This window comes from Ursus maritimus, unplaced genomic scaffold (genome assembly GCF_017311325.1).
Source record: "Ursus maritimus isolate PB19 unplaced genomic scaffold, ASM1731132v1 scaffold_19, whole genome shotgun sequence".
NCBI lineage: Eukaryota > Metazoa > Chordata > Mammalia > Carnivora > Ursidae > Ursus > Ursus maritimus.
The window spans coordinates 55,337,682-55,362,053 of record NW_024424341.1 but is presented as its reverse complement, the minus strand read 5'-3'; the positions used below and the strand labels follow the sequence as shown (position 1 = coordinate 55,362,053).

Below are 24,372 nucleotides of genomic sequence, written 5' to 3'. Positions count from 1 at the left end.
GGGGGCGTCCCAAGAGAAGGGCGCGTCTCAAGGGCTCTCGGGGAGTGTGGCAGGATAGTTGGAGAATGGGAGACACTGGGATTGGAGAGAAGGGGTCTTTAGAAGCCGGAAGCTGACATTGAAGGCAGAGAGGGGGTTGTTGAAACGGGCGGGGTACCGTTGATGAGAAAGAGAATCTTAGGGGGAAGAGACTGGGCACTGGAGACGGGAAGTAGGCTACTGTAGGGAGTGGGGCTTTAGAGTTAGGGGAGGTGTGCTGCAAAGCAGGAGAAGACTTGGAGGTAGGGAGTGGATATTTGAAACGGATGGGGAGCAGTGGAACAGGACTTTCCAAGAAGAGGCGTCTTGGATAGGGAGCGGGGCATGGAATCTTGAGAGATGGGGCTGGACCTTTTGGAGCAAGGATTGGGCTTTGGATTTGGCTCCAGTCCCCCAGGTGGGTCTTTGGGCCATAAGCAAGGATTCTTTGGGAAGGGAGCTGGAAAAAGAGATGAATGGAGGTGGGTGTCAGAACAAGGAGGGAGTCTCCCCCACAAACAGGGTCCTGAGAGGCAACGTGTGACCTTTGGAACAGGGGAGGAGGCCTTGGCATCAGAGGAGTGATGTCCCAAGTAAAAGGCCTTCTGAGGCCTGAGAGAGAGGATTGAAACCCAGAAATTGGAAGTCAAAAGGGAACAACTTGAGGGGAGGGGGCTTGGAAACAGGGAAGGTTTGGGGGCATCCAGAGGGGACATCAGAGGGGTAAGGATGTGGGAGGGAAGAGACCTCTCAGGGTAGATTCCCAGAGGTGGAGAGATTCTAATTGGGAGAAGAAACAGGAGGAGATGTTATAAGGGAATTTGGGGGTAAGAGTCGGGGCTCTACCTCAACCCTTTTGGCTCTCCTCCCTGTATGGCCCCATGTATCTCTGGCTCTGCCCTTAGGTTGTGGCTGCCTGGTGGGGTTCCCCCCTCCTCATGCCCCTGCCAGGCCCATGCTGTTTCCCTTCCTCCCGGTACCCCTGGCCTGCTGGGAAGTGGTTTTCCCTGGCTCAGCAGAAGGAGTTCTTGGAAGGAGAGTGTAATATCCTGTTCCTGTCCTGCTTGATTGTTTGGGGGGGGGGGATAGAATATAGGAGAATGAGGCTTAGGAAAGAGAGTGGACTCCCAGGAATGGGTAGGGGCTCCCAGAGGGTAAAGGGGTCCAGAGCAAAGCCTTTGGGCTCCCAGCTGTGCTTTGTGGCTCTGAGACTTCCTTTCTCTGAACCTTGCTTTCTTCATCTATAAAATGGGTATACACATGCCTGTCTCAAACAGAACTGGGCCCGAAGACCTGGGTGAACTTGGGCCTTGGTTTTCTTTCTTCTTCTTTTTTTTTCAATTTATTTTTATTTTTTTAAAAGGTTTTATTTATTTGAGAGAGAGAGCACGTGTGCACAGGATTGGGGGGAGGGGCAGAGGGAGAGGGGGAAGCAGACTCCCTGCTGAGCAGGGAGCCCCATGCCTGGCTCCATTCCAGGACCCCACCAGGATCATGACTTGAGCCAAAGGCAGATGATTAACCAACTGAGCCACCCACGCACCCCGGGCCTTGGTTTTCTTAAAGTCAAATGATGGTGAATTCTAATACCACTAAGAACTAATACTTGCTAGTTCCCTGTGCAACTGTCTTATGAGGGCGATGTTCTCATTATGTCCATTATACAGAAGAAACTGAGGCCCAAAGAGGGTAAGTGACTTGCCCATGGGCATACAGCCAGGAGTGCCAGGATCCACTCAGGCTCTAGAGTCTGTGTGCTTAGCCACTTGGACAAATGCGTCTCCGTCTTCATAGCTCATTATATTGAGCGCTCAGTATGGAATAGGCACCGCGCTAAGCTCTTCTGGCATTAAGTTGTTCCGTTTTCATAGTAACCCTAGGAGGGTTGACCTGGCTTTTCAGAATCATAAAAACAAATTTCCTAGCCCTCACTGCTGATAATCAGAGCTGACACAGAGCCCATGATCTGAGCCAGGCACTGTCCCAGGTACTTTTCATATCTTGTTTTCATCTCGTCACACTTTTAGAGGCCCTATTTTCCAGGTGGGTAACTGAGGCACCAAGCAGTTACATCACTTGAGAAGTAGCAGATGCTTTGGGAAACCACTTAGCGGTGGCTGAAAAAGTTAAATATAGCAATACCATGTGACCCAGCAATTCCCCTCCTGGGTCTATAGCCAGGAGAAATGGAAACATAGGCCATGATAAAGCTTGTCTGCGAATGTTCATAGTTTTTTTTTTTTTTATTATAATCACCAAAAAGTGGAAATGACCCAAACGTCCGTCAGCTGATGGCTAGATAAACAAAACAAGGTATATCCATCCAGTGGAACATTAATTCCGCCATAAAGAGAAAGAAAACAGAGACAAGCTACAACGTGGGTGAACTTTGAAAACATTGCTGAGTGAAAGGAGCCAAATACAAAAAGGCCACATATTATATGATTCTATTTATATGAAATGTCCAGAACAGGCGTATCCGTAGACATAGAAACATTATTGGGCTGGGGTGGGGGGCGGGGGAGTGGCTGCTAACGGCTGGGAATTTCTCTTTGGGGTGCTGAAAATATTCTGGAATTAGTGATTTTTGCACAATTGTATGAGTATACGAAAAACCCATTGAACTGCACACATCTTCAACGGGTGAACTTTTAAGAATTGGTAAGTAAAAAGAAGGAAAAGGGGGATCTCCAGGATTCAGACCAAAGAAGTCTAAAACTCAAAGGTTTTTTTTTTTTTTAAGTTTTTATTTATTTAAGTCATCTCTACACCCAGTGTGGGGCTCGAACTCATGACCCCGAGATCGAGACTCGCACGCTGCTCTGACTGAGCCAGCCAGGTGTCCCTGAAACTCAAACATTTCTTGAGTGCCTGCTGTGTGCCAGCTACGAAATTAAATTTATAAACATTTAACCCGCGAGACACCCTGCCAATGGATCTTCTAAGGAAACTTATTTTGCCGGTGGGGAAACTGAGGGGGCGGATCCTTTGTCCCAAGGTCAAGCAGACAAGAGGTCGTGGAGCCTGGGCCTCACGGCCCTGGAGCTGCCCGGGGAGTTGACCTGTGGAAGCCGTCTTTCCCCTGGGGTGTTGGGACCTGGGGCAGGAATGCGGGGCCTGGCAGGCCTGACCAGGCTCTGAGGGAAGTCGGGAAGGCATGGGCGCCACCTACCCAGCGGGGATGGGCGGGGCTGTGGGGTGGGACACTCAGCACTGGCCAGCTCTCCCTGCCGCTCTCACTTCCTCTTCCCCCTCCTGCCCCCAGATCCGCTTCATCCTCATCCAGAACCGGGCGGGCAAGACGCGCCTGGCCAAGTGGTACATGCAGTTCGATGACGACGAGAAGCAGAAGTTGATCGAGGAGGTGCACGCCGTGGTCACTGTCCGAGATGCCAAACACACCAACTTCGTGGAGGTGATGCTTCCCCCGTGCCTCCCGCTCTCGCCTTTTTCCTTTCACCGGCCTCGCCAGCCTCCTGCCCAGCCTCTAACTGCAGGGACCCCTCAGACCCGCTTTCCTTCCTACATTCTTTCCCTCAACAGGCTTTTGCTGTCTTCCTTCCTTTTTGGGGAACTTTTCGTTGTGATAATTTTCTTTTTTTTTTTTAAGATTTTATTTATTTATTAGAGATAGAGAGTGTGAGCGAGAGAGCGCAAGCCGGGGGAGCAGCAGAGGGAGAGGGAGAAGCAGGCTCCCCACTGAGCAGGGAGCCCCATGTGGGGCTCGATCCCAGAACCCTGGGATCATGACCTGAGCTGAAGGCAGATGCTTAACCCACTGAGGCCACCCAGGCACTCCTCGTTGTGATAATTTTCTTTCCCTTTCTTTCTTTCTTTCTTTCTTTCTTTCTTTCTTTCTTTCTTTTTTTTTCTTAAGCTTTTCTTTTTAAGTAATCTCCACTCCCAATGTGGGGCTCAAACCCATAACCCTGAGATCAAGAGTCGCATGCTGTACCGCCTTAGCCAGCCAGGCCGCCCTCTTTGGTCTCCTTAAATCAAGAAGGCCCCGTCTTTAATTCCCGTGGCATCTGCCAGGCTGGTTGTCCTGTAAATTCAACACACATTTCTCAGAGGGTCTGCTGTATGGCAGGCACTGTTCTAGGTGCGGGAACAGAACAGACCTGAGTCCCTGCCCGGGGAGAGCTGATGTTCTGGTCGGAGGGAGACTGAGAGTAAAGACAGCGTCTGGCGGGTGGTGAGAGGTGCCAGGGAGAAAAAGCAGCCGCCGTGGGAGATGGAGGTGCTGGGGTGTGTACACGGGGGGTTGGAATGCAGGTGTAAGTGACTTCTGTGGGAAGTCTGGAAAAGGTAACATTGGAGCCAAGGCCTGAAGGAGGTGAAAGAGTGGAAGGAGAGGATATCTGAGAGGGAGCACCCCAGACCCAGGGAACAGCAAGTGCAAAGGCCCTGAGGTGAGAACATACTGGGGAGTTCCTGGAATAGCAAGAAGGCCTGCATGGCTGAAGTGCTGTAAGCCAGGGAGGGGGGAGGGGGGCCGATGCGCTCAGAGAGATAACAGACAGATGGCACAGGGCCTCCTGGGCCTTGGGGCGGACTTGAGCTCTTATGAGCGAGGTGGCAGCCTCGGGAGGGTTTTGAGCAGAGCGGGGGATGTGGGCCGGCCTCGGAAAGAGCAGGTTGAGGTATCCGTTCCCACCCCAGTGGAGAATCTGGGAGGGAGTGATGAGTCAGAGTGCAGAGAGAGGGCAGGAGGCCGTGATGTGAAAGGTTCTGCACACAGAGGGCAAGAAAACTGCGGGACTTACCAGGGGAGGGACAATCGACAGAGAGGAACAAAGGAGAGAAGAGAAGCCATATCTAGGGGTGGGAGGTGAGGAGACAGAGGAAAACAGGAGATTGGGGGGTCCCGGCAGCCTAGAGAAAAGGGTTTCTGGGAGGAGGATGGGATGGGGGGCCTTGCAGGGAGTGGGGTGGGGTGAGAGCAGGTGCAGGACAGAATGAGGGGGTGGATGCCCGCTCCCCTGGGGTGTCCTGCTGCCAGTGCCATGTGGCCTCCTGCACCAGTGCTGAGGGACCGGGAGCGGGTCAGTGAGGCAGGCTGGTCAGGTGAGAATGTCACACGGGGGCCTGACACTCAGATCTTAGGTTCCTCCTGATCCCAGGCCATTCACTCATTCATTTGTTCATCCGTGCATTTATCTGCCCACCCACTCTCAGTGGGAACAGAGATGGCCCCTTGAGCAACACAGACCTGTCCCCAGATCACGACAACCCTGAGAGGGTAGGGCTGGGATGGAGCAGCCGGCTGGGAGGAAGGCCCCTGACTCAGCCTGAGGGTCAGGGAGGGCTTCCTGGAGGAGGGAATGCTGTGGGGAACAAGAGAGAACTGGTCTCTCCCCCAACAAAGTGGAGACGATCAGGGGGAGGAGACAAGAAATAATGTCTCTCTTATGAGACTGAGGTCAGGGCAGGCTTCCTGGAGGAGGACTTGTGAGAGCAAAACCAAAGGCTGAGTAGCCAGTGAGAAAGGCCCAGGCCACCCAAACCTTCTTCCCTCTCGTTTGTTCATTAATACGCATTCTGTACTGCCTGTATTACTCTCCTATTGCTGTGCTAACAAATTACTACGAACATAGTGGCCCAAAACAACCCAGTTTGTTGTCTTAAACAGTTCTTGAAGTCAGGTGTCCAGAACGCGTCAGCAGGGCTGGGTTCCCTCTGCAGGCTCTCGGGAGAGTGGGTTTCCTTGTCTAAACCTGCTTCTTGAAATCGCTCTCTCCGACCCACACTCTCTTGTCTTCCTTCCTCTTTCCCGTTCGGGGACCCTTGTGATTACTCTGGGCCCATCTGGATAACCCAGCATCCCCCCATCTCAAGATCCTTAGCTTAAATCACACCTGCACAGTCCCCTTTGCGATGTGAGGTCACTTGTTCTCAGAGTCCAGGGATTAGGGTGTGGACCCCTTCCTGTGCAGGGCCCTGCTGGGGACACAGTGGTGACAGCCCCAGCTCACAGTGCAGTGACAAGGCAGTGATGGCTGGGGACGGGAGCCCAGTGGCAGGGGGAGTACAGACGGGTGACCAGCCGCAGCCTGCAGGAAGAGACTCATCTGAGAGTATGTGGCCGGAGAAGCTATGAAGGCGGGGGGCGGGTCCCTAAGAAGCCTGCAAATTTACAACCAAGGTGTTGGAATGAGTGGGGAGGGTGAGAGCGGGAGAGGGAGAATTTCAAGTAAAAAAGAGTGGCGCTCAGTGTCAGATCCTGACAGGGCCACACCAGCTTTGAGTCGGTGGTGGCATCTCCAGATGGTTTTCCTGCCCACTCGGCCTGTCTTAAACGCTGTCCTCCAGAGGAGGGGCCTTCCAACATTTGATCATGTGTCTGTATCAGTTAAGAAAAAAAAAAAAAGTAGGGTCTCCTGGTTGGCTCTATCAGTGGAGCGGGCAACTCTTGATCTCGGGGTCATGAGTTCAAGCCCCATGTTGGGTGTGGAGCCTACCAAAAAAAAAAAAGTAGCATTTGCACCCTGATACGTGCTTACTAATCCGTGGATTATATGCAGGAATTACTACAGTAATGTTAGAAAACGTACTCGAAGTATAGAAATTAACGGAAGAATGAGCTGGGGAAAAAAAGGCGTAAAAATCAGGGACTAATGTTGGCTTTTGCAGCTGCCACCAGGTGGCGACAAAACACACACGGGCCAGACCGGGCGCTGGGACTTGCACATTTGGGGCAAAGACGCAGCGCTTAGCAAACCCGTGTGCCTGTTTGTATCTGTATCTGTCTCTCTCTCTCTCTCTCTCTTTTTTTAAGATTTTATTTATTTATTTGTCAGAGAGAAAGCGAGCGTGCACAAGCAGGGAGAGCAGCAGGCAGAGGGAGAATCAGGCTCCCGGCTAAGCAAGGAGCCGGATGTGGGGTTCCATCCCAGGACCCTGAGATCATGACCCGAGCTGAAGGCAGATGCCCAACCAACTGAGCTACCCAGGTGCCCCTGTATCTGTCTCTTTATCTTCTTCCTCATGCGAATAAAATTAGAGTCTGCGTCCTTGGTCCATACGTATTTATTACTGGGTTGCGTATGTGCGTTAGTGTAGAAATATTTCTATTTTATATTACGGTTCAAAGTCAGGCTGGGATTGTCCTGGTTACAGGCAGTGACTGCACTGCCCAGCACAGAGCCTGCCTTACAGGTGGCGTTTGTGGAATGATTGCATGAGTTAGTTCCAGGCTAAGGAGAGCGACTTTCTCCAGAGCGACAACCAGGGAGCCACAGAAAGGGGTGTGTGGATGTCATGGAACACCCCAGCCTCCCCCTCGCTGTGGGCTTTTTCTCACAAGCTGTTCGTTCTGCCTGGAGCACTCCTGCTCCTCCTCCAGGTCTCAGTCCGGATGCCCCCTCCTCCAGGAAGTCCTCCTGAATCAGTTGCTGTGGGGATGACTGAGGATGACTCTCCACTGGACTGGGAGCCCCGGCAGGGGAGGGGCAGGCGTGTGTCAGTCACCCCTGTGTCCCCAGCACAGGGCCAGACAGAGCAGGGCCTCAGGGACCACGTGTGGGGTGAAGGACTGACTCTCTTGGCTCTGCATTGCCCAGCCGGCTGGGTCCTGGGCATGCCCCGTTGCTGACGGCCTCTCTGCCCCGCAGTTCCGGAACTTCAAGATCATTTACCGACGCTACGCCGGCCTCTACTTCTGCATCTGCGTGGACGTGAACGACAACAACCTGGCCTACTTGGAGGCCATCCACAACTTCGTGGAGGTGTGTACGCGCGGGGACTGCGGCCCCGGGGGCGGGGCCTGGAGTGCCCGGAACCACGCCTCCTCTCCCCGCCTCCCCGCGGCCGGCGGTCTCCCTCCGCCCCTCTGCCACCTCCGCCCCTCTGCCACCTCCGCCCCTCTGCCACCAACGCCCCTCTGCCGAGGCCCTTCTGCCCGCACGCGGGTTCCTCTTTCTCCCTCCGCCTCTGTCGGGTCTGTCTTTTCTGCCATTCTTCTCTGTCGCTATGTGATCGTCCTTGTTCTTGTTTCTGCCTCTAACTGTCTTCGTCACGGGGTCTCTTCCTTCTCCCAACCCCCAGTTCCTCCCCGTCGGTCTTCCGCCGTCTCTTTCCGATGGTGACCTTGGCTCCCTTCCCGAATGTCTCCCTCTGCCTGGCTCTCACCATCTCTGCCTTCTCCCCCAGGTCTTAAACGAGTATTTCCACAACGTCTGTGAACTGGACCTGGTGTTCAATTTCTACAAGGTGGGCTCCTGGTGAAAGGGAGGGGGGAGAGGGCAAGAGGCCCAGCACCTCTGCTGATGGCTGGTGCCTGGCTCTCAGGCGTCAGAGTCCCCGGCTTCCCACGTTCAGACCCGCACCGTTGCAGGGGGGACGGTGGGGGGGGGGTGCCCTTCCCTCACGCCGGGGTCGCCCCCTGCCGTCCCTTCGCTCAGGTTTACACGGTCGTGGACGAGATGTTCCTGGCCGGCGAGATCCGAGAGACCAGCCAGACGAAGGTGCTGAAACAGTTGCTGATGCTGCAGTCCCTGGAGTGAGGGCATAGCAGCCCCCCGCCCCGGCCCCTCACCCCCTGCTCGCCCCCCCTCAGGCCGGGGCCGCCCGGAGCCCTCCCTCCTCCGTCCAGGAGGAAGGCCCCAGCTGGGCCGGGGCCGCCGGGGAGGAGACTGCACCCCACTGCCTCCGGGCCTAGCTGCGGCGGAGGCCACCTCGCGTGTACCGAGTAACCGTGCTGTTGTCGTGTGACGCTGTGCGTGCGTGTGTGGAGCCCCCAATAAACCCGTGGTCCCGCCCGGCCTGTGTCTTTGCCCATCTGCCCTAGGAGCTGCCCTGGGACTCCCTGCCATTGGTGTGTCAGTGAGCCGGTCAACAAACGTTCGCACCTGCGACTGCCCGCAGAGGGGCCCCAAGCCTGGAAGGGGCGACAGATTTAGACCCCGAGCCCTTGCTACCGAAATAATAACACTCCCGGCCAACACCTAACAGCGCGCTGAGCGTTCCCAAGTATTAGCTCCCCTAATGCTCACAAGATCCCGAGGAAAGGACTGTTAGTATCCCCACTTTCCGGGTGAGTTCACTGAGCCTTGGGAAGATGAAAAGACCTGCCCAAGGTCACGTAGCTAGCGTGGCGAAGCCAGGTTTGTTCTCAGCCCCGGCGGGTGGCTCCGGAATCCTCATTTTTAACCCCCAGGCTGGACGGCTGTCCTTTTGCCTCAGTTCCTCCTCTTGGAAATGGGTTGATAATCGTTTTGATCTCGCAGACGGTGCTTGAGGATGAAGTTAATGCTGGGAAGGTTTGGGTCGTGCCCGGCATTAGCACACGTTCGCGCTGCAGGGATTAAGTAGGCCTGCTGCGTGCAGGGCCCGTCAGAGACACGGGGCGCGCCTACAGCAGTGGCCAGCAAGCACTCGCTTTGCTGGTGATTATTTTAGACGTGGGAATCGGGCTTGCAGAGGTGAATGGCTTTATGGGTACAACCATTACAGCACTGTATGCGATCCTCACTGCTCCTGCAACGGGTTATAGCTCGAACAGACAGGGATTGGCCACTGACCACCAGTGGAGGGGTGAGGGGGTGGGAGCCGGTCACGGGAATGTGCTGCGGTTATCAGGACGTGGCGAGTGTGGGTTTCCTGCAGCTGCTGTGACACGCGGTCACAAAGTGGGTGGCATGAAATGAGAACTCGAGCCCCTCACTGTCCTGAGGGCCAGAAGCCTGAAATGAAGGCGTCAGCAGGGCCGAGCTCCCGCCCAGCACTCTAACGGAGGATCCTTCCTTGCCTCTTCCCTCCTGACATCCCCTGGCTGAGACCCCCGCCCCCCAGTCTCTGCCTCCATCTTCCCAGGCTCTTGGCTCTGGGCCTGTACCTCCTCCTCTCCTTTCTCTTATTGCTGCACTTGTCACTGGACATAGGGTCCGCCAGCATGACCTACATGATCTCATCTCCAGGTCCTTTAACATAATTACATCCGCAAAGAGCCTTTTTCCAAATAGGGTCACGTTCACGGGCTCCAGGACGTGGACATGTTTTGGGAGGGCGCCACCCTCAGTCACTAGAGTGTGTCTGAGATACCGCGGGTCATCCAGGAAAGGCGGGCAGGAGGCCTTTGAACACGCAGACCCGAGGCTCAGAGAGGGGAGGATGCGGGGAGCGTTCTGTGTATCTGACAAATGTTTCTTGGGTACCTGCTGTGTGCCAGTCACTGTTAGCCCTGCGGGGGGGGGGGTACCACAGTGAGCAGGACAGGTCTCCTGAGGGTGATGGGGCAATGCGAAATTAAGCAAGTCAATAGCTGGTATGTCACAAAGTCAGACGTGCTGTGGAGGCAAGTGAAACAGCGAGGGGGCAGAGAAGGCTGGCAGATGGCTCTGCTGTTCTCGATGATGGTCAGGGTAGCCTCTCTGGGGGAGGTGACCCTGAGCTGAGGGTGAAAGGGGCGAAGGAATGAACCATGGGAGATTTGAGGGGAAGACTCTTCCAAGAAGTGGGAATAGCAGGTGCAAAGGCCCTGAGGCAGAACATGCAAGGAGGCCAGCATGGCAGGAACAGAGTGGGCGAAAGGGAGAGTGGAGGTGATGTGTTCAGAAAATAGAGGCATTGTGGGCGGTGGGGGAGAGGGGAGGCAGATGGCAGCAAGCCAGACCCTCTGTGGTGGGGACACTGGGTTTATTCTGGGTGAGATGAGAGCCACAGGAGGGAGTTTTTGTTGGGGGGTTTGGCGGGAGGGTGGTAACATCTTCACTGAGATAAAACTCACATACCATACTATTCACCCTCTTATAATGTACAATTCAGCAGTTTTCAGTATATTCACAGGCTTGTGTTACTGTCACCACTATCAATTTTAGAATATTTTCGTCACCCCAAAAAGAAACCAGTACACTTAGCTATCACCCCTCAACCCCCCCGTCACCTTTCTCCAGCTCTAGGAAATCGACCAGCCTCTTTCTGTCTCTGTGAATTTGCCTGTTCTGGCTATTCCACAGAAATAGAATCATACCATACGCCTGGCACGAGAATGTCCTGAGCCAAGGAGAGACGGTAGGCTGCTAAATCTTATTTCAAGAAGGGCGGAAGCCGAGAAGCCAGGGAGGTGACTATGAGAGTCTAGGCGAGAGAGGACGCTGGCATGGGCCAAGGGGGGCAAGGCAACGGACGGAAGGAGGCATGAGCGGCTTCTGGGCACGTTTCGAAGGTGGAATCAGGATTTGCTGACAATCTGATGCAGGCTGGGAGAGAAATCAAGGAACGCTCCGATATTACAGCCTGAGCACCTACGACCACCGGAATCTCCTTTTCCAGGAGCGCAGAGGCAGTGGAAAGAATATGTCAAGTCTGCGCTCTTGGGTCTCCACTGAGGTGGCCGTGGTTGCGTGGGTCTGGAGCTCAGGAGAGAGGTCCAGGCTGGAGATGGACATTTGAAAATCGCTGGAACCCTGACCGTATTTACTGCCAGAAGGTCTCTGAGGTCACCAAGGGGGTAGGCATGAAGAGAGAGAAGCGATTTCCAGACTGAGGGCGGGGGAGGAAAGGAGAAATTGAAGCTTAACAGAGAAGGAACGGCCAGCAAGAAAGAAGGAAAGCCATCCAGCACAGCCTGATTCAATCAAGGGGAAAAGGGGCTCATGAGGAGGGTGCCGCTCAGATCACTACACCCCGATCAGAATGGCTCCCCGATGTGTCATCCTTGCGCGGGGGGCCGTGCTAACCTCTGGATCCTTCCACTTCCAGTATGTGTGCTGCCCAAGCGAGCCCTGGGATGGCCCATTGAGAAACACCTAATGCCCGCGAGCCCTCAGAGCGCTGGCAACTCCATGCTTTGCTGGTGGGAACGCGAAATGGTGTAGCTTTTCTGGAAAACAGGCGGCCAGGTTCTTCAAAGTTAAACATTACACTGACCTTATGACTCAGCAATCCCACGCCTACTTGTTTGCCCAAGAGAAAGAATATTTATGGACCAGATCTCTACGGGAGCCCAAGAGATGTGAAAATCTATGTTCGCACCAAACCGTGGATGTGAATGTTCATGGCAGCCTTATTCCTAATAGCCAAAGGGCAGAGACCACTCAGGCGCCCACCCACTGAGGAATGGGTACCTAAGGTAAAATAAGGTATATGCTCTCGCCACACAAGGGAATATTCTTCAGCCATGGAAAAAGAACGGAGCACTGAACCACGCTATCATATGGCCAAACCTGGAAAACACTATGCCGAGGGAAAAAACCTAGTCCGTGTATTGTCCTAGACCATGTATTGTAGGATTCCACTTATATGAGATTTCCAGAATAGACCAATCCATACGGACAGAAAGTAGATAAGCGCTTGACTAGGGATCGGGGAGCGGAAGTTGGGGGTTGATCGCTAAAGGGTTCAGGGCGTCTTTCTGGGGTGAGGAAAGTGTTCTAAAGTCAGTGGTGGTGTAGTCGCACATCTCTATGAAGATACTAAAAATCATCGAATTGTACGCTGTAAATAGGTGAATGGAATGAGGACGTGAATTCTATCTCGATAAAGCAGTTATAAAATAAATGAATGAAATTTACCTCGCAGTTGCAAATGGGGGGAAAAGCCCTAACATGGCTATTTGTAGTGGTGTTTGGTTTGTTGGTTTGTTTGTTTAAAGATTTTATTACTTACATCGAAACCGGGGATGTACTGTATGGTGACTAACATAATATAATAAAAAATCATTATAAAAAAATAAAAAATAAAAAAATAAAGATTTTATTTATGGGGCGCCTGGGTAGCACAGTCGTTAAGCATCTGCCTTCAGCTCAGGGCGTGATCCTGGCGTTCCGGGATCGAGTCCCACATCGGGCTCCTCCACTGGGAGCCTGCTTCTTCCTCTCCCACTCCCCCTGCTGTGTTCCCTCTCTCGCTGGCTGTCTCTCTGTCACATAAATAAATAAAATCTTTAAAAAAAAAGATTTTATTTATTTATCTGAGAGAGAGAGAGCATGAGTGGGGGGGAGGGCAAGGAGAAGCAGACTTCCTGCTGAGCAGGGAGCCGGACCCAGGGCTCTGGGATCATGACCTGAGCTGAAGGCAGATACCCAACCGACTGAGCCACCCAGGCACCCCCAAAAGGATGAATTTTAATGTATGCAAATTCAACCTCAATAATCTGACTTTAAAAAATGCTCCTGGAAAAAAAAAAGGGGGTACTCTTGAAGCCCAAATGTTGGCCAGCTGATGAACAGACAACCAAACACGTATCCATACAATGCAACGTTATTCAGCCCTAGAGAAGAAAGAAATCTGGACACACACTACTACATGGGTGAACCCCGAAAACACGCTGAGCGAGGGAAGCCAGACATAGAAGACCCCATAGCGTAGGATCCCATGCATATGAAATGTCCAGAATAGGCAGGTGCACAGAGATGGAAAGCAGACTAGTGGTGCCAGGGGCTGGGAGGGCGGGGACAGGAGTCACTGCTCAGTGCATAGGGGGTTTCCTTTTTGGGGGGTGATGGAAATGTTCTGGAGCTAGGTGGTGATGGTGGTCATACAATCTCGTGCATAGATGAAAAATGACTGAATTGCGCACCTTAAAAAGGTGACTTTTAGGGTATGTGAATATACCCCGATTTTTAAAAGAAAAAAAAGAGGGGTGAGCAGCTGGCTCAATAGGGACAGCATGCGATTCTTGCTCTTGGAGTTGTGAGTTCGAGCCCTGTGTTGGGTGTAGAGATTACTGAAAAATAAAATCTTTAAATAGAGAAGAGAAGGGAAGAGGAGGGAAGGGAAGAGAAGAGAAGAGGAGGGAAGAGAAGAGGAGAGAGAAGAAGAGAAGAGAAGGTAAGGGGAGAGGAGAGGAGAGAAGAGGGAAGAGAAGAGGAGGGGAAGGGAAAAAAGAAAAGGAAAAAAAAGAAAAAATAAAGGAAGGAAAAGAAAAGGCTTCCAAGTGGTCACATCGGAGAAGAGCAGAGAATTGGCCGCTGGATTTGGTAAAGTGGGGTCAGTAGCGAAGAGAGCAGGGCCGGTGGAGGGGTGAGGGTGAAGTCTGTTCCACAGACCCATCAGAAGTGGTTTCTGGAGAGCCTGTGAAAGAGGATGAGGGCACGAGCCCCTAGAAACTCCTTGGAGGAAGCTATGAAAGAGAACAGTGCAGGGGCTGGAGGGGGATGTGAGATCAGGAGCTGAGGATTGTTTTTAAAATGGACAGGCGCCTGGGTGGCCCAGTCGGTGAAGCATCCCACTCTTGATGTCAGCTCAGGTCTTGACCTCAGGGTCATGAGTTTGAGCCCCGAGTTGGCTGGGCGTGGAGCCTACTTTAAAAAAAAAAAAAAAAGAGGGGGCGCCTGGGTGGCACAGCGGTTAAGCGTGTGCCTTCAGCTCAGGGTGTGATCCCGGAGTTGTGGGATCGAGCCCCACATCAGGCTCCTCTGCTATGAGCCTGCTTCTTCCTCTCCCACTCCCCCTGCTTGTGTTCCCTCCTCACTGGCTGTCTCTATCTCTGTCAAATAAATAAGTAAATAAATAAAATCTTTAAAAAAAAAAAAAAGAAAGAAAGAAAAGGGACAGTGTCACAGCATGTTTGATGCAGATGGGATAACACAATAGACAAGGAGACAGCTGAAGGCACAGGAAAGTGGGTGTGTGTTGGGGGGAAAATCCGGGCCCACCAGGAGGCGGTGGCCCATTCCTGGGAACAGCTGGGAAGCCAGGGTAGCCACCTGCCATTTCTCCACTTCGGCTGGTGGTTGCCACGTGGACACATGGGCCCAGCAGGGCTAGATCTTCTGATTTTTCTCTTTGTTTTAAACCGTATTTATTTCTTTATTTTTAAGTAGGCTCTGCGTCCAATGTGGGGCTTGAACTCACGACCCTGAGATCAAAAGTCCCATGCTCTACTGATTGAGCCAGCCAGACGCCCCTAGATCATCATCTTCTTCCCCTTCTCCTTCTCTTTCTTCAAGATTGTATTTATTTATTTATCTATTTGAGAGAGAGCAGAGGGGAGGGGTAGAGAGAGAGAGAGTCCCAAGCAGAGGAGCCCAAAGTGGGTTCCGTCTCATGACCCTGAGACCATGACAGGAACCAAAACCAAGAGTCAGCTGCTTAACCAACTGAGCCACCCAGGCGCCCCTCTGTGGGCCTTTCTTAAAACAGCCCCAGGAAACTCAACCATGGGGGAAAACAAAGCCACAAGAAAAGGCAAGATCATTTTGAGGCCTACGGAAGGGCTTGCTTAACCAGAAATCAAGTCCGTCATTATTCAGCCTCAGCCCACTAAGAGATACCCACCATGGTATCTGTGGAAGATGAGACAAGCAGATGAACAGGAAAGAACAGACAGCCCAGAACAGACCCATACGTTCATGGAGATTTCATAGGAGACAGAGAAGTAGCTGCCTTTCGGATCAAGGGGGAAGGATGTGGGTTATCCACATGGGGCTATCTAGAAAAGACTGCATTGGAAGTAAAACCTCTGGCCATCAGAAGACACTATAAACAAAATGAAAAGAGGAGCCACGAGCTGTGAGAAGGTATTTGCAACACAGGTAACTGACAGAGGGATTCATGTCCATAATATGTAAAGAACTCTTACCAATCAATAAGAATGAGACAACTGAATGAAAACAGTGGGCAGAAGAGGGAGGGGAAAATGGCTCCAGAAGTCCCGAAGATGGGGAAAGGAGGCAGGTTGCGCACATGGGGTGGGACATCTCTGCCTCGCACCATACAGGGAATATCTGAGAGGTGGCCTGTCTGTAGTTATTAGCCATGTGAGCTAAGACAGGCCCAGCAGAAGGGGGTGGGAGCTTCATTAACCTGGTTGAGAATGAGTTCAAGGTAAAGATGGGAGAAATTCCTTCTGACCTCTCGGAGAGGCTGGCCCAGCCCAGAGGGAAGACGTGGGGTGGAAGCAAGCCTGACTCTGTGCCCAACACCTGCCTGAGTCTTGTCAAGGTTAGCCAGAGTGGGTCAGCCTTGCCTTTCCTTCCCTGTGATGCCTGCACTTGGCCGACGACGTCTCTGTAACTGGCAGAGCACAGGCCAGCCACTTCCGGCATCCAGCTAGAATCTAAGTGCTTCCAGTAGCCTGTTTCCTTGAGCAGCATAGAAACCACCATCCTTCCAGGCATGCAAGCTGGAAACTTCGAAGGGATTCATGACTTATCTCGGCTTCTCGCGTCCCACATCCCAGGCAGCAGGAAATCCTGTTGGCTTGACCTTCGGAATGTATCCAAAGTCTGACCCCCACAGCTACCACCCTGGTTCCAGCACCATCATCTCCCCCCCTTAGCCATTGCGAGTACTTTCTTGCTGCTGCTGCCCTGCCCTAGTCCCCAACAGAAAGTTCCTCACGTGGCAGCAGAATCCATTCACAGTAAGCGCGCAATGTCTTTTCCCTCTTTGGATCCCTCCTGTGGACTCACGACACCCCTGTCCCCTCTCTTTCTTCCCCCCTCCACCCTCTCTCCCCTGCTCACTCTGTTCCATGCACACTGGCCTCTTTGCTGTTCCTTGACCCGATGAGGCACCGTCCTGCCTCAGGGCCTTTGCACTTGTCCTGCCTGCCTGGGACACTCTTCCCCCAGATATTTGCGTGGCTCATTCTCTTACCTCTTTCAGGTCTCTGCTCAGATGTCACGTTCTCAGTCGGGGCGTCTTGACCTCACCATAGAAAATAGTTGTCCTTGGGTCGCCTGGCTGGCTCAGTTAGTAGAGCATGCAACTCTTGATCTCGGGGTTGTGAGTTCAAGCCATACATTGGGCATGAAGCCTACTTTAAAAAAAAAAAAAGATAGTTATCCTTCTCTTCATATACCATATCACCACCTGTCTCATAACATGTTTTATTTCTTGATTTCTTTCCAGTGCATTTATTTATCACCCAATGAGACATTGTGTGTGTGTGTGTGTGTGTGTATATGTGTGTGTGTGTGTGTGTGTGTGTGTGTGTGTGTCCCTTGAGACTAGAGTGTCAGCTCCATAGGGCAAGGAGAGCTGCCTTGGTCACTGCTGTATTCCCATGTCTACAGAGTAGTTGCTCAAGAAATATTCCACGAATGCACAAATGAATCCTCTCCACAGCTCTAAAAGGTAGGGACTCTTTCTCTCCCATTTTACAGATGAGGAGACTGAGGCGCAGAGGGAGAACGTCACCTCCGAAAGCCATCCAGCTCCTGTCTATTGAGTTCTCGCTGCCGGGCAGGCTCTGTACTCAGCCCTGGCCGTGCAGGTTCTCCGGCGGGGTCCGGATTGTCTCCCCTTGGGGCAGGTGAGGGCCATGAGACTCGCAAAGATGAAGTCGCTTAGGCGGGGCACACTGCCAGGAAGTGGCAGATCGGGGATCAGAGCCTGCCTGGGGTCAGGGCCATCCTTTTATGTTTAGCTGCCGGCGAGGCGAGGCGAGCGGGTGTCAGAGGCTGAGCCAAAAGACTGAACATCCTCATTCCAGGTGTTCTTGCTTGTTTTTCCTTATCAGCTTGTTGGCTCGCCCTGTGCCCTCGTGCCCCACCCCGTGCACACACCTGCATTTATTTTGAAGCAAATCCCAGGTGTCACACCGTGCAGCTGCATGTCCCTTGGTATCCCAGCAGCTTTAGAATTGCCGGATCTTCACACACTAAAAGTCATAAAATCACAGCCTTGTCGACCTCTGGAGGTGACACCGTGACCTCCTCAGGGCTGACCCGCTCTGCGGGATTTCTTAGAGTCGTGACCACTGAAGCCAAACGGCCCTGGTTTGGAATCTAGCTTCCCCGCTCCCCCCACGCCGCGCAGCCTCCAGAGAGGGTCTCAGTTTATTCATCTGTCAAATGGGGGCGCTAACAACAGTCCCTACTTCAGAAAGCTGTTGGGAGGTTTGCATGAGTTGATACGGGTCAGGCACTTAGAACGGATCCAGTCCGCAGATGAACAGATAAACGAAATGTGGTCCAGCCACACAGTGGAATGGTCTTCAGCCATAAGAAGGAGTGGAGCCGTCATCCGTGCTCACAGCGTGGCCAAGCCTTGAAAACGTTTCGCCGAGTCAAAGAAGCCCGACACGGAAGCCACAGAGTGTACGACTCCATTTGTACAAAAACTGCAGAAGAAGCAAAAATATAAAGACAGAAAGTAGAGTAGCGGTTGCCAGGGCCTGGGAAGGATGGAGAGATTGGGGAGTGATGGCTAAGGGGTGCGGACTTTCTTTCAGAACGATTTCATCACCCCCAAAATTGATGGTTGCACACTCTGTATATATCAAAAGCCACCGACTTGTACACTTTTATCTCCCAAGTTACATGTCATGTGATTGCATTTATATAACGTGACGAAATTCTAGAAACGTAGAACAGATCAGTGGTCACCAGGGGCTCAGAAGGGGGTGAGCACAGAGAACATGGACTGGCTGCACCAGGTGTGGGGGCGTCACCCTTGTGATGAAATGTTCTGTATCTTGACTCTGTTGGGTGTTGGTGTCCTGTTGTGATACTGGATCTTCGGTCCTCATTCCTTGTGGATTTCGTGTTTGTGAATGTAAATATGGAAAAACCCCCAAGGTCCATACTGGCGGCCCTTTCTCGGTCATTCCCAGACATGCACCGAACAACAGAACACTCGAGTCGCCTGACGCACACATTCCCAGCTGAGGTTGAACAGGGCAAAGCTCTGCCTTCTCCTTGCAGCTCCCACGCTGTAAACAAGTGTCCTTTTCACGGTCTACTTAATGCCACATTTTTCACATTTTTGTGCTTTTTGTTGGCGATTTTGCTGTTTAAAATAGCCCCCAAACCTAGTGCTTAAGTGCTGTCCAGAGTCCCTACGCGCAAGGAGGCTGGGATATGCTTGGGCAGAAAATTGGTAAGATTTTTACATGTGGGAGATGAGCTTGGCTCAGGCTCCTATAGAGCTGTTGGCCTGGGTTCAACGTGAGGGAATCAACAACGGATATTACGTAAGGGGTTTTTAGCAAGAAACACACATGAAACAAAGTTACATATTAATGGTTTCATGAACATGTTGTAACCAGAAGCTGCCAGAACCTAACCCTGTACTTCCCTCCCTCCCCCCGCCCCCCAGAAGAGGTGGTTCAGTATTCGCTAACTCAGCATTTGCGGCAACTTTATAGAACATCACTGCGCGAATGAAGAGACTCGGCTGTACTACAGTTTTAAAACACGTTCCCACCGGAGGAAACTGGGTAAAAGGCACACAGGATCTTTCTGTATTACTTCTTAAAATTGCAATGTGCCTCTATAATTATCTCAGGATAAAAAGTTTAATTTAAAAAATGGGGGAGGGGCACCTGGTGGTTCAGTTGATTAACTGTCTGCCTTTTGGCTCAGGTCATGGTCCTGGGGTCCTGGGATCCTGGGATCGAGCCCCTTGTCAGGCTCCCTGCTCAGCAGGAGTCTGCTTCTGCCTCTCCCTCTGCCTCCCCTCTCATGCGCTCTCTCAAATAAATAAATAAAATCTTAAAAAAAAATTTTTTTTTAAAGATTTTATTTATTTATTTGACAGAGAGACAGCCAGCGAAAGAGGGAACACAAGCAGGGGGAGTGGGAGAGGAAGAAGCAGGCTCCCAGCAGAGGAGCCTGATGTGGGGCTCGATCCCATAACGCTGGGATCACGCCCAACCGCTGTGCCACCCAGGCGCCCCCCAATTTTTTTTTAATAGAGGAAGCAATGCTCACCCCCCCCTCCGTGAGCCAGGAGAGGAGCCACTATTTACCTGTAAGGTTTTCAGCAGTGAGGGATGTGGTCAGAAAGCTTTCTGAATGAGTGAGCCTAGTTCCATATGAAATTATTAAGTAGCCTGCAACTCTTTGGGTGCAAGCTAAGGAGAAATGATCCAAATTATTCTAATGGCACATAACCAAAAAAATATCACAGGACAAAAATATCAGTACTTTGGTGATAAAAAATAACACACTGTCCTGTACTACTGAAAACAGCTTTTGTTATCGCTGGACCACACACATACCCACATACCCTGATTTTGGAGACTTATTTATTTTTCCAACAAACACTTCCTGAGTACTTGCTGTGGCCCTACCCCGTGCTGGGCAGTGCTGGGGACACAGAAGTGACCAAGATACTTCCACCCTGCCTTCATGGGGGTTCATGGTCCGGGGGTGGAGATAGACCCATGCCTGGATGGAGATGACCCAGACTGGGTCAGGACCGGGAGAGGGGACTCCAGGAGGCTGGGGGATCCCAGAGTGGGTGTTGGACCTGGCCTGGAGGGAGAAATCAGAGAGGGCTTCCTGGAGGAGGGGATCTGAGCTAAAAAGGATGAATAAACACAAGCCAAAAGGAAGAGGGGGTAAGGCAGGAGTTCCAGGAAGAGGAATGCAAATGTGCAAAGGCCAGGAAGAAAAGGGCAAGTGGCGCTACCCTGGGAAAATGACAATATTTCTGTGGCTAGAGTATTATGGGAACAATAATAGCAAAGACTTAAAAAAGCGTCTATGTCCCAGGCCTTCTATGCACTGTGCACGAGCTACCTTATTCGCTCCTCACCGTCACCCTATGATGCAACCTTCCAGTCGCATCACCCTATGAGGAGGGCCTGATTTATAGGAGACACGGGGAAAAGCAAATGACTCCGCCAAGGTCACACCACTGTCAGTAGTGGATCTGTTAGGTAGAAGGAGCTAGACAGGACCAGTGGAAGGAATGCCGGGAGGCAGAGTCCCCACGTCCTTGAAGGGGAATGATAGAGACAGAAGCTGGAGGCCAGGACGGTGATAAAGAGGCTACACATTATAAGCCTAGGGCTCAACATCCTGACCTTGTGCCTTCCAAGACCTTGCGGCCTACAGATCCCTAGCGACAGGTGCAGAACATGAGCTCTCTTCCAAGGTTGCCCCAGGGTAACCCCTAGACTCCTGATAATACATTTACATTGCGGTAATGCCCCGCCCCAAGGAGCAAGGCTGCTGGGACTGTTCCGAGACACACCTCGTTCGGTCAAAAACTCCGCCTCCCAACCTGTGGGAGGAGTTTCCCGAAGGATTGGAAGCAGCTTACGTTAGAAACCACCCCCCCGCCCCCCCCCCCATGACGTCCTGGCTCCTCCCAGAGCAGAGAGACCCGATAATATCCAGTCCCAAAACAACCTAGGGGCGGGTTCCACCAGGCGGCACCTGCCCGTCCTCCCACCTTGACAGTGTACTTCCGCTTTAATAAACCGCTCAGTGCTTGCTGCTTCCCTTCTGGCTGTCTTCATTCTGAGCGCAGATCCCCCACGTAAATTTGGGGAATGCAAGGACCGAGACCTCCCTCCACACGGCGCAGAACCCCCCAACCCCCCCACTCCGTCGCAGATGGAATCACACCCAGGCGGTCTGACTCTGAGTCTGGCTTTTAACTACGATGTACTTCAGAAAGCACAAAGGATGTGGGAAGAGGCAGGGCTGGAGGGGTGAGTGGGGGGAGAGGGAGTCACAGGCATGAGCTTTGTCTCGAGGTACTGGGGAGCTATGGAAAGTTTTTTTTTCTCTAAATAAACTTTTATGGAGGTACACAAATTATCCCCAAATTTAGCAAATTTAAAACAACAACAACAACAAACAACAACAACAACAACAACAACAACAGCATTTAAGTAGGCTCCATGTCAAGCGGGGAGCCCAATGCGGGGCTCGAACTTGCAACCCTGAGATCAAGACCAGAGCTGATATCAAGAGTTGGATGCTTAACGGACTGAAGCACCCAGGTGCCCCTAAAATAATAAACGTCTATCTCACACAATTTCTGGGGGTAAGGAGTCCAGGAGTGACCTAGCCGGGAAGTTGTGACTTAGGGTCGGCATGAAGCTGTAGTCGAGCTGTTTGTTGGGCCCATCATTTGAAGACTCCGCTGGGTCTGGAACATCGGCCTCCAAACTCACTCAGTGATTAAGGATTAAGCCTCGGTTCCTCGGTGACTGTTGTGTGGCCGTCTGGCCCTCTCCTGAGGGTCTTCGTGACACGTGTCAATGTCACCAAACAAGGAGGCCTGTAGACGGGACTGGCTCGAACACTCAGCAGCCTAGAGGAGCGAACCCAAACCTGAGCCTCAAGGCGAAGACGTGGAAACCGAAGGACAGACAATCACAGCCAGCTTTTCCAAAGAAGGCGGAAGCCCAGCGACAGCCAATCAAATGATTTCCTTGCTGTGCTTCCGGGTCTTCTCTACAAAAGTCTTCCCGGGGTCGGGTCCCTGGGGGGGGGGGGGACTCCTAACTCCTGCTGGCTTGGCGCTGCCCCTTTGGCGTTGGGTTTTGCTCAGATCAACTCTTAAAATGTTTAACATGCTTCAGTTTATCTTTTAACACATGGCAGCTGGAATCCTCCAGAGGGAGTGATGAGGGAAAGGGGGACAACCCAGGTTGGAAGGCGAAATCTTTTTATAACCTAATCTCAGAAGTGATGTTCCGTTAGTTCTGGTATATTCTACTCCTTGCTAGTGACTTCCTGGGTCCAGCCCACACTCAGAGCTGCCCCTACCCACAAGGGACGGTATTATAGTCTCATAAATATAGTTGGGAGGGGCACCTGGCTGGCTCAGTCAGTAGAGCAGGCGGCTCTAGATCTCAGGGTCCTGAGTTCGAGCCCCATGTTGGGTGTAGAGATTGCTTAAATAAACTTAAAAAAAAAAAAAAAAGGAAGTATATTTGGTGTTAGTCCCTTTTCCTGGCACAGGCTCCTAAAACCCTTGAGATTTCCTGAGAGATAGGGGTGTTCTTTTCTTTTCATAAGGAGTCCCTCTCGATCACCCTTGTTTGTGCTAACGGGGTGACTTAGTGTGGGGTCCCTACGAAGCCTCAGGATGGAGCTGGTCACCAGAAAGATGGAGTGGTTAGAGGATTGGAACTTTCAGCCCCACTCCCCATTTCCGGGGAGCATGTGTGAGTGAGTGTGTGTTGGGGGGAAACTGCTGGAGGCTAAAGCTGTGTAAGAACGATTTTTCTTCCCCCAGTTTACTTTTCCATTTTCTTTTTCTTTTTTGAAAGATTTTATTGTTAAGTAATCTCTACACCCCACGGGAGGCTCAAACTCACGACCCTGAGATCAAGAGTCTCGTCCTCCAAGGACTGAGTCAGCCAGGCGCCCCACTTCCCATTTTAATTTAAGCGAATTTTACACCAGTTTTCCCTTTTTATTTTATTATTATTATTTTTTAAGTAGGCTCCACGCCCAACATGAGGCTTGAACTCATGACCCCGAGACAGAGAGTCGCATGCTCTACCAACTGAGCCAGCCAGGCGCTCCAGCTTTCCCTTTTTAATCACAATTAACATACTTGAAAATTTTATACTGAGGATTTGGAAAAAGAAAGCCGATAGTAATCTCATGACTAAACTTATGAATTCGTTTTCATTGTCTAGGAGAAATGGGTAATTTCAATATTAGTGGAGCATTGTATGGAGTTTAAAATAGTAACATAATAGGAGTGCCTAGCTGGCTCAGTCAGGGAAGCGCCCGACTCTTGAACTCGGGGTTGTGAGTTCGAGCCCCATGTTGGGTGTAGAGATTACTTAAAAGAAAAAAAAAACTCTAAAAAATAGCAATGAAGTTTTCTGTGATCTTGTTTATTTTTAGCTGAAATTTTAATTGTTTCTTCTTTATAGATCCATAGAAACATCTTCTGAAAGATTTCTAGTTCGTTTGCAACATGGCCAGAGGCTTCACTTGAAGGTGAATTTAAGTTTTGGAGGCTTCTCTTTCCTAAGGGGCAGGTGGTTTTGCCAATCACTGTATTTCCCAGTGACAACATGGGGCTCGAGCCCAGGGCTCCGGGATCATGACCTGAGCTGAAGGCAGACACCTAACCCACTGAGCCACTCCGGCGCCCCTCTATAAAAAATTCTTAAATGACAAGATTTGATAGGGTCCTGGCTTGGTAAACCCATCTGCCTTCTGGGATGGTGCCGGATCCCAGTTCCACAGGGACAGAAGCTTCTGTGCTTGGGATCCTTCCAGAACTTACCCTACGTACCTCTTCATCTGACAGTTCATCTGGATCCTTTAAGTCATCTCTGCACCCCACGTGGGGCTGGAACCCACAGCCCTGAGATCAAGAGTCGCATCCTCCACGTTGGGTGTAGAGATAACTTAAGTAAATAAAACTTTAAAATAATAGGGGCGCCTGGGTGGCTCAGTCGGTGAAGCGTCTGCCTTCAGCTCAGGTCATGATCCCGGGGTCCTGGATCGAGTCCCACATGGGGCTCCCTGTTCGGCAGGGGGCCTACTTCTCCCTCTGCCTGCCGCTCCCCCTGCTTGTGCTCTCTCTCTCTCTGACAAATAAATAAATAAAATCTTTTAAAAAATAAGTTTAAAAATTTGGTTTAAAAAAAGAATACATAGGAGTATTGTATTTATAAGAACAGACATAGGAATATTATATATGGGAAAATTATATTTTAGTAGTACATACAAATACATAGAATATTATATGTCA

General features: G+C 51.5%; 1 protein-coding gene and 1 non-coding gene across 2 annotated transcripts in view; one reads left to right on the top strand and one right to left on the bottom strand.

Annotated features, from left to right (window-relative positions):
• AP2S1 (adaptor related protein complex 2 subunit sigma 1) overlaps positions 1-8,777 on the top strand; it is a 9,293-nt gene extending 516 nt beyond the window's left edge. The window contains exons 2-5 of the mRNA XM_040634208.1: positions 3,284-3,433; positions 7,632-7,745; positions 8,170-8,229; positions 8,421-8,777. Of these exons, the coding sequence (XP_040490142.1) occupies positions 3,284-3,433; positions 7,632-7,745; positions 8,170-8,229; positions 8,421-8,522 (426 nt within the window). The 3' untranslated portion in view covers positions 8,523-8,777. The remainder of the gene's footprint in view (positions 1-3,283; positions 3,434-7,631; positions 7,746-8,169; positions 8,230-8,420) is intronic.
• A 14,328-nt stretch (positions 8,778-23,105) lies between these two features.
• Positions 23,106-23,178, bottom strand: TRNAE-CUC. Its single transcript has one exon. It is a non-coding gene; the product is annotated as a tRNA-Glu (tRNA).
• Between the last annotated feature and the right edge of the window lie 1,194 nt (positions 23,179-24,372).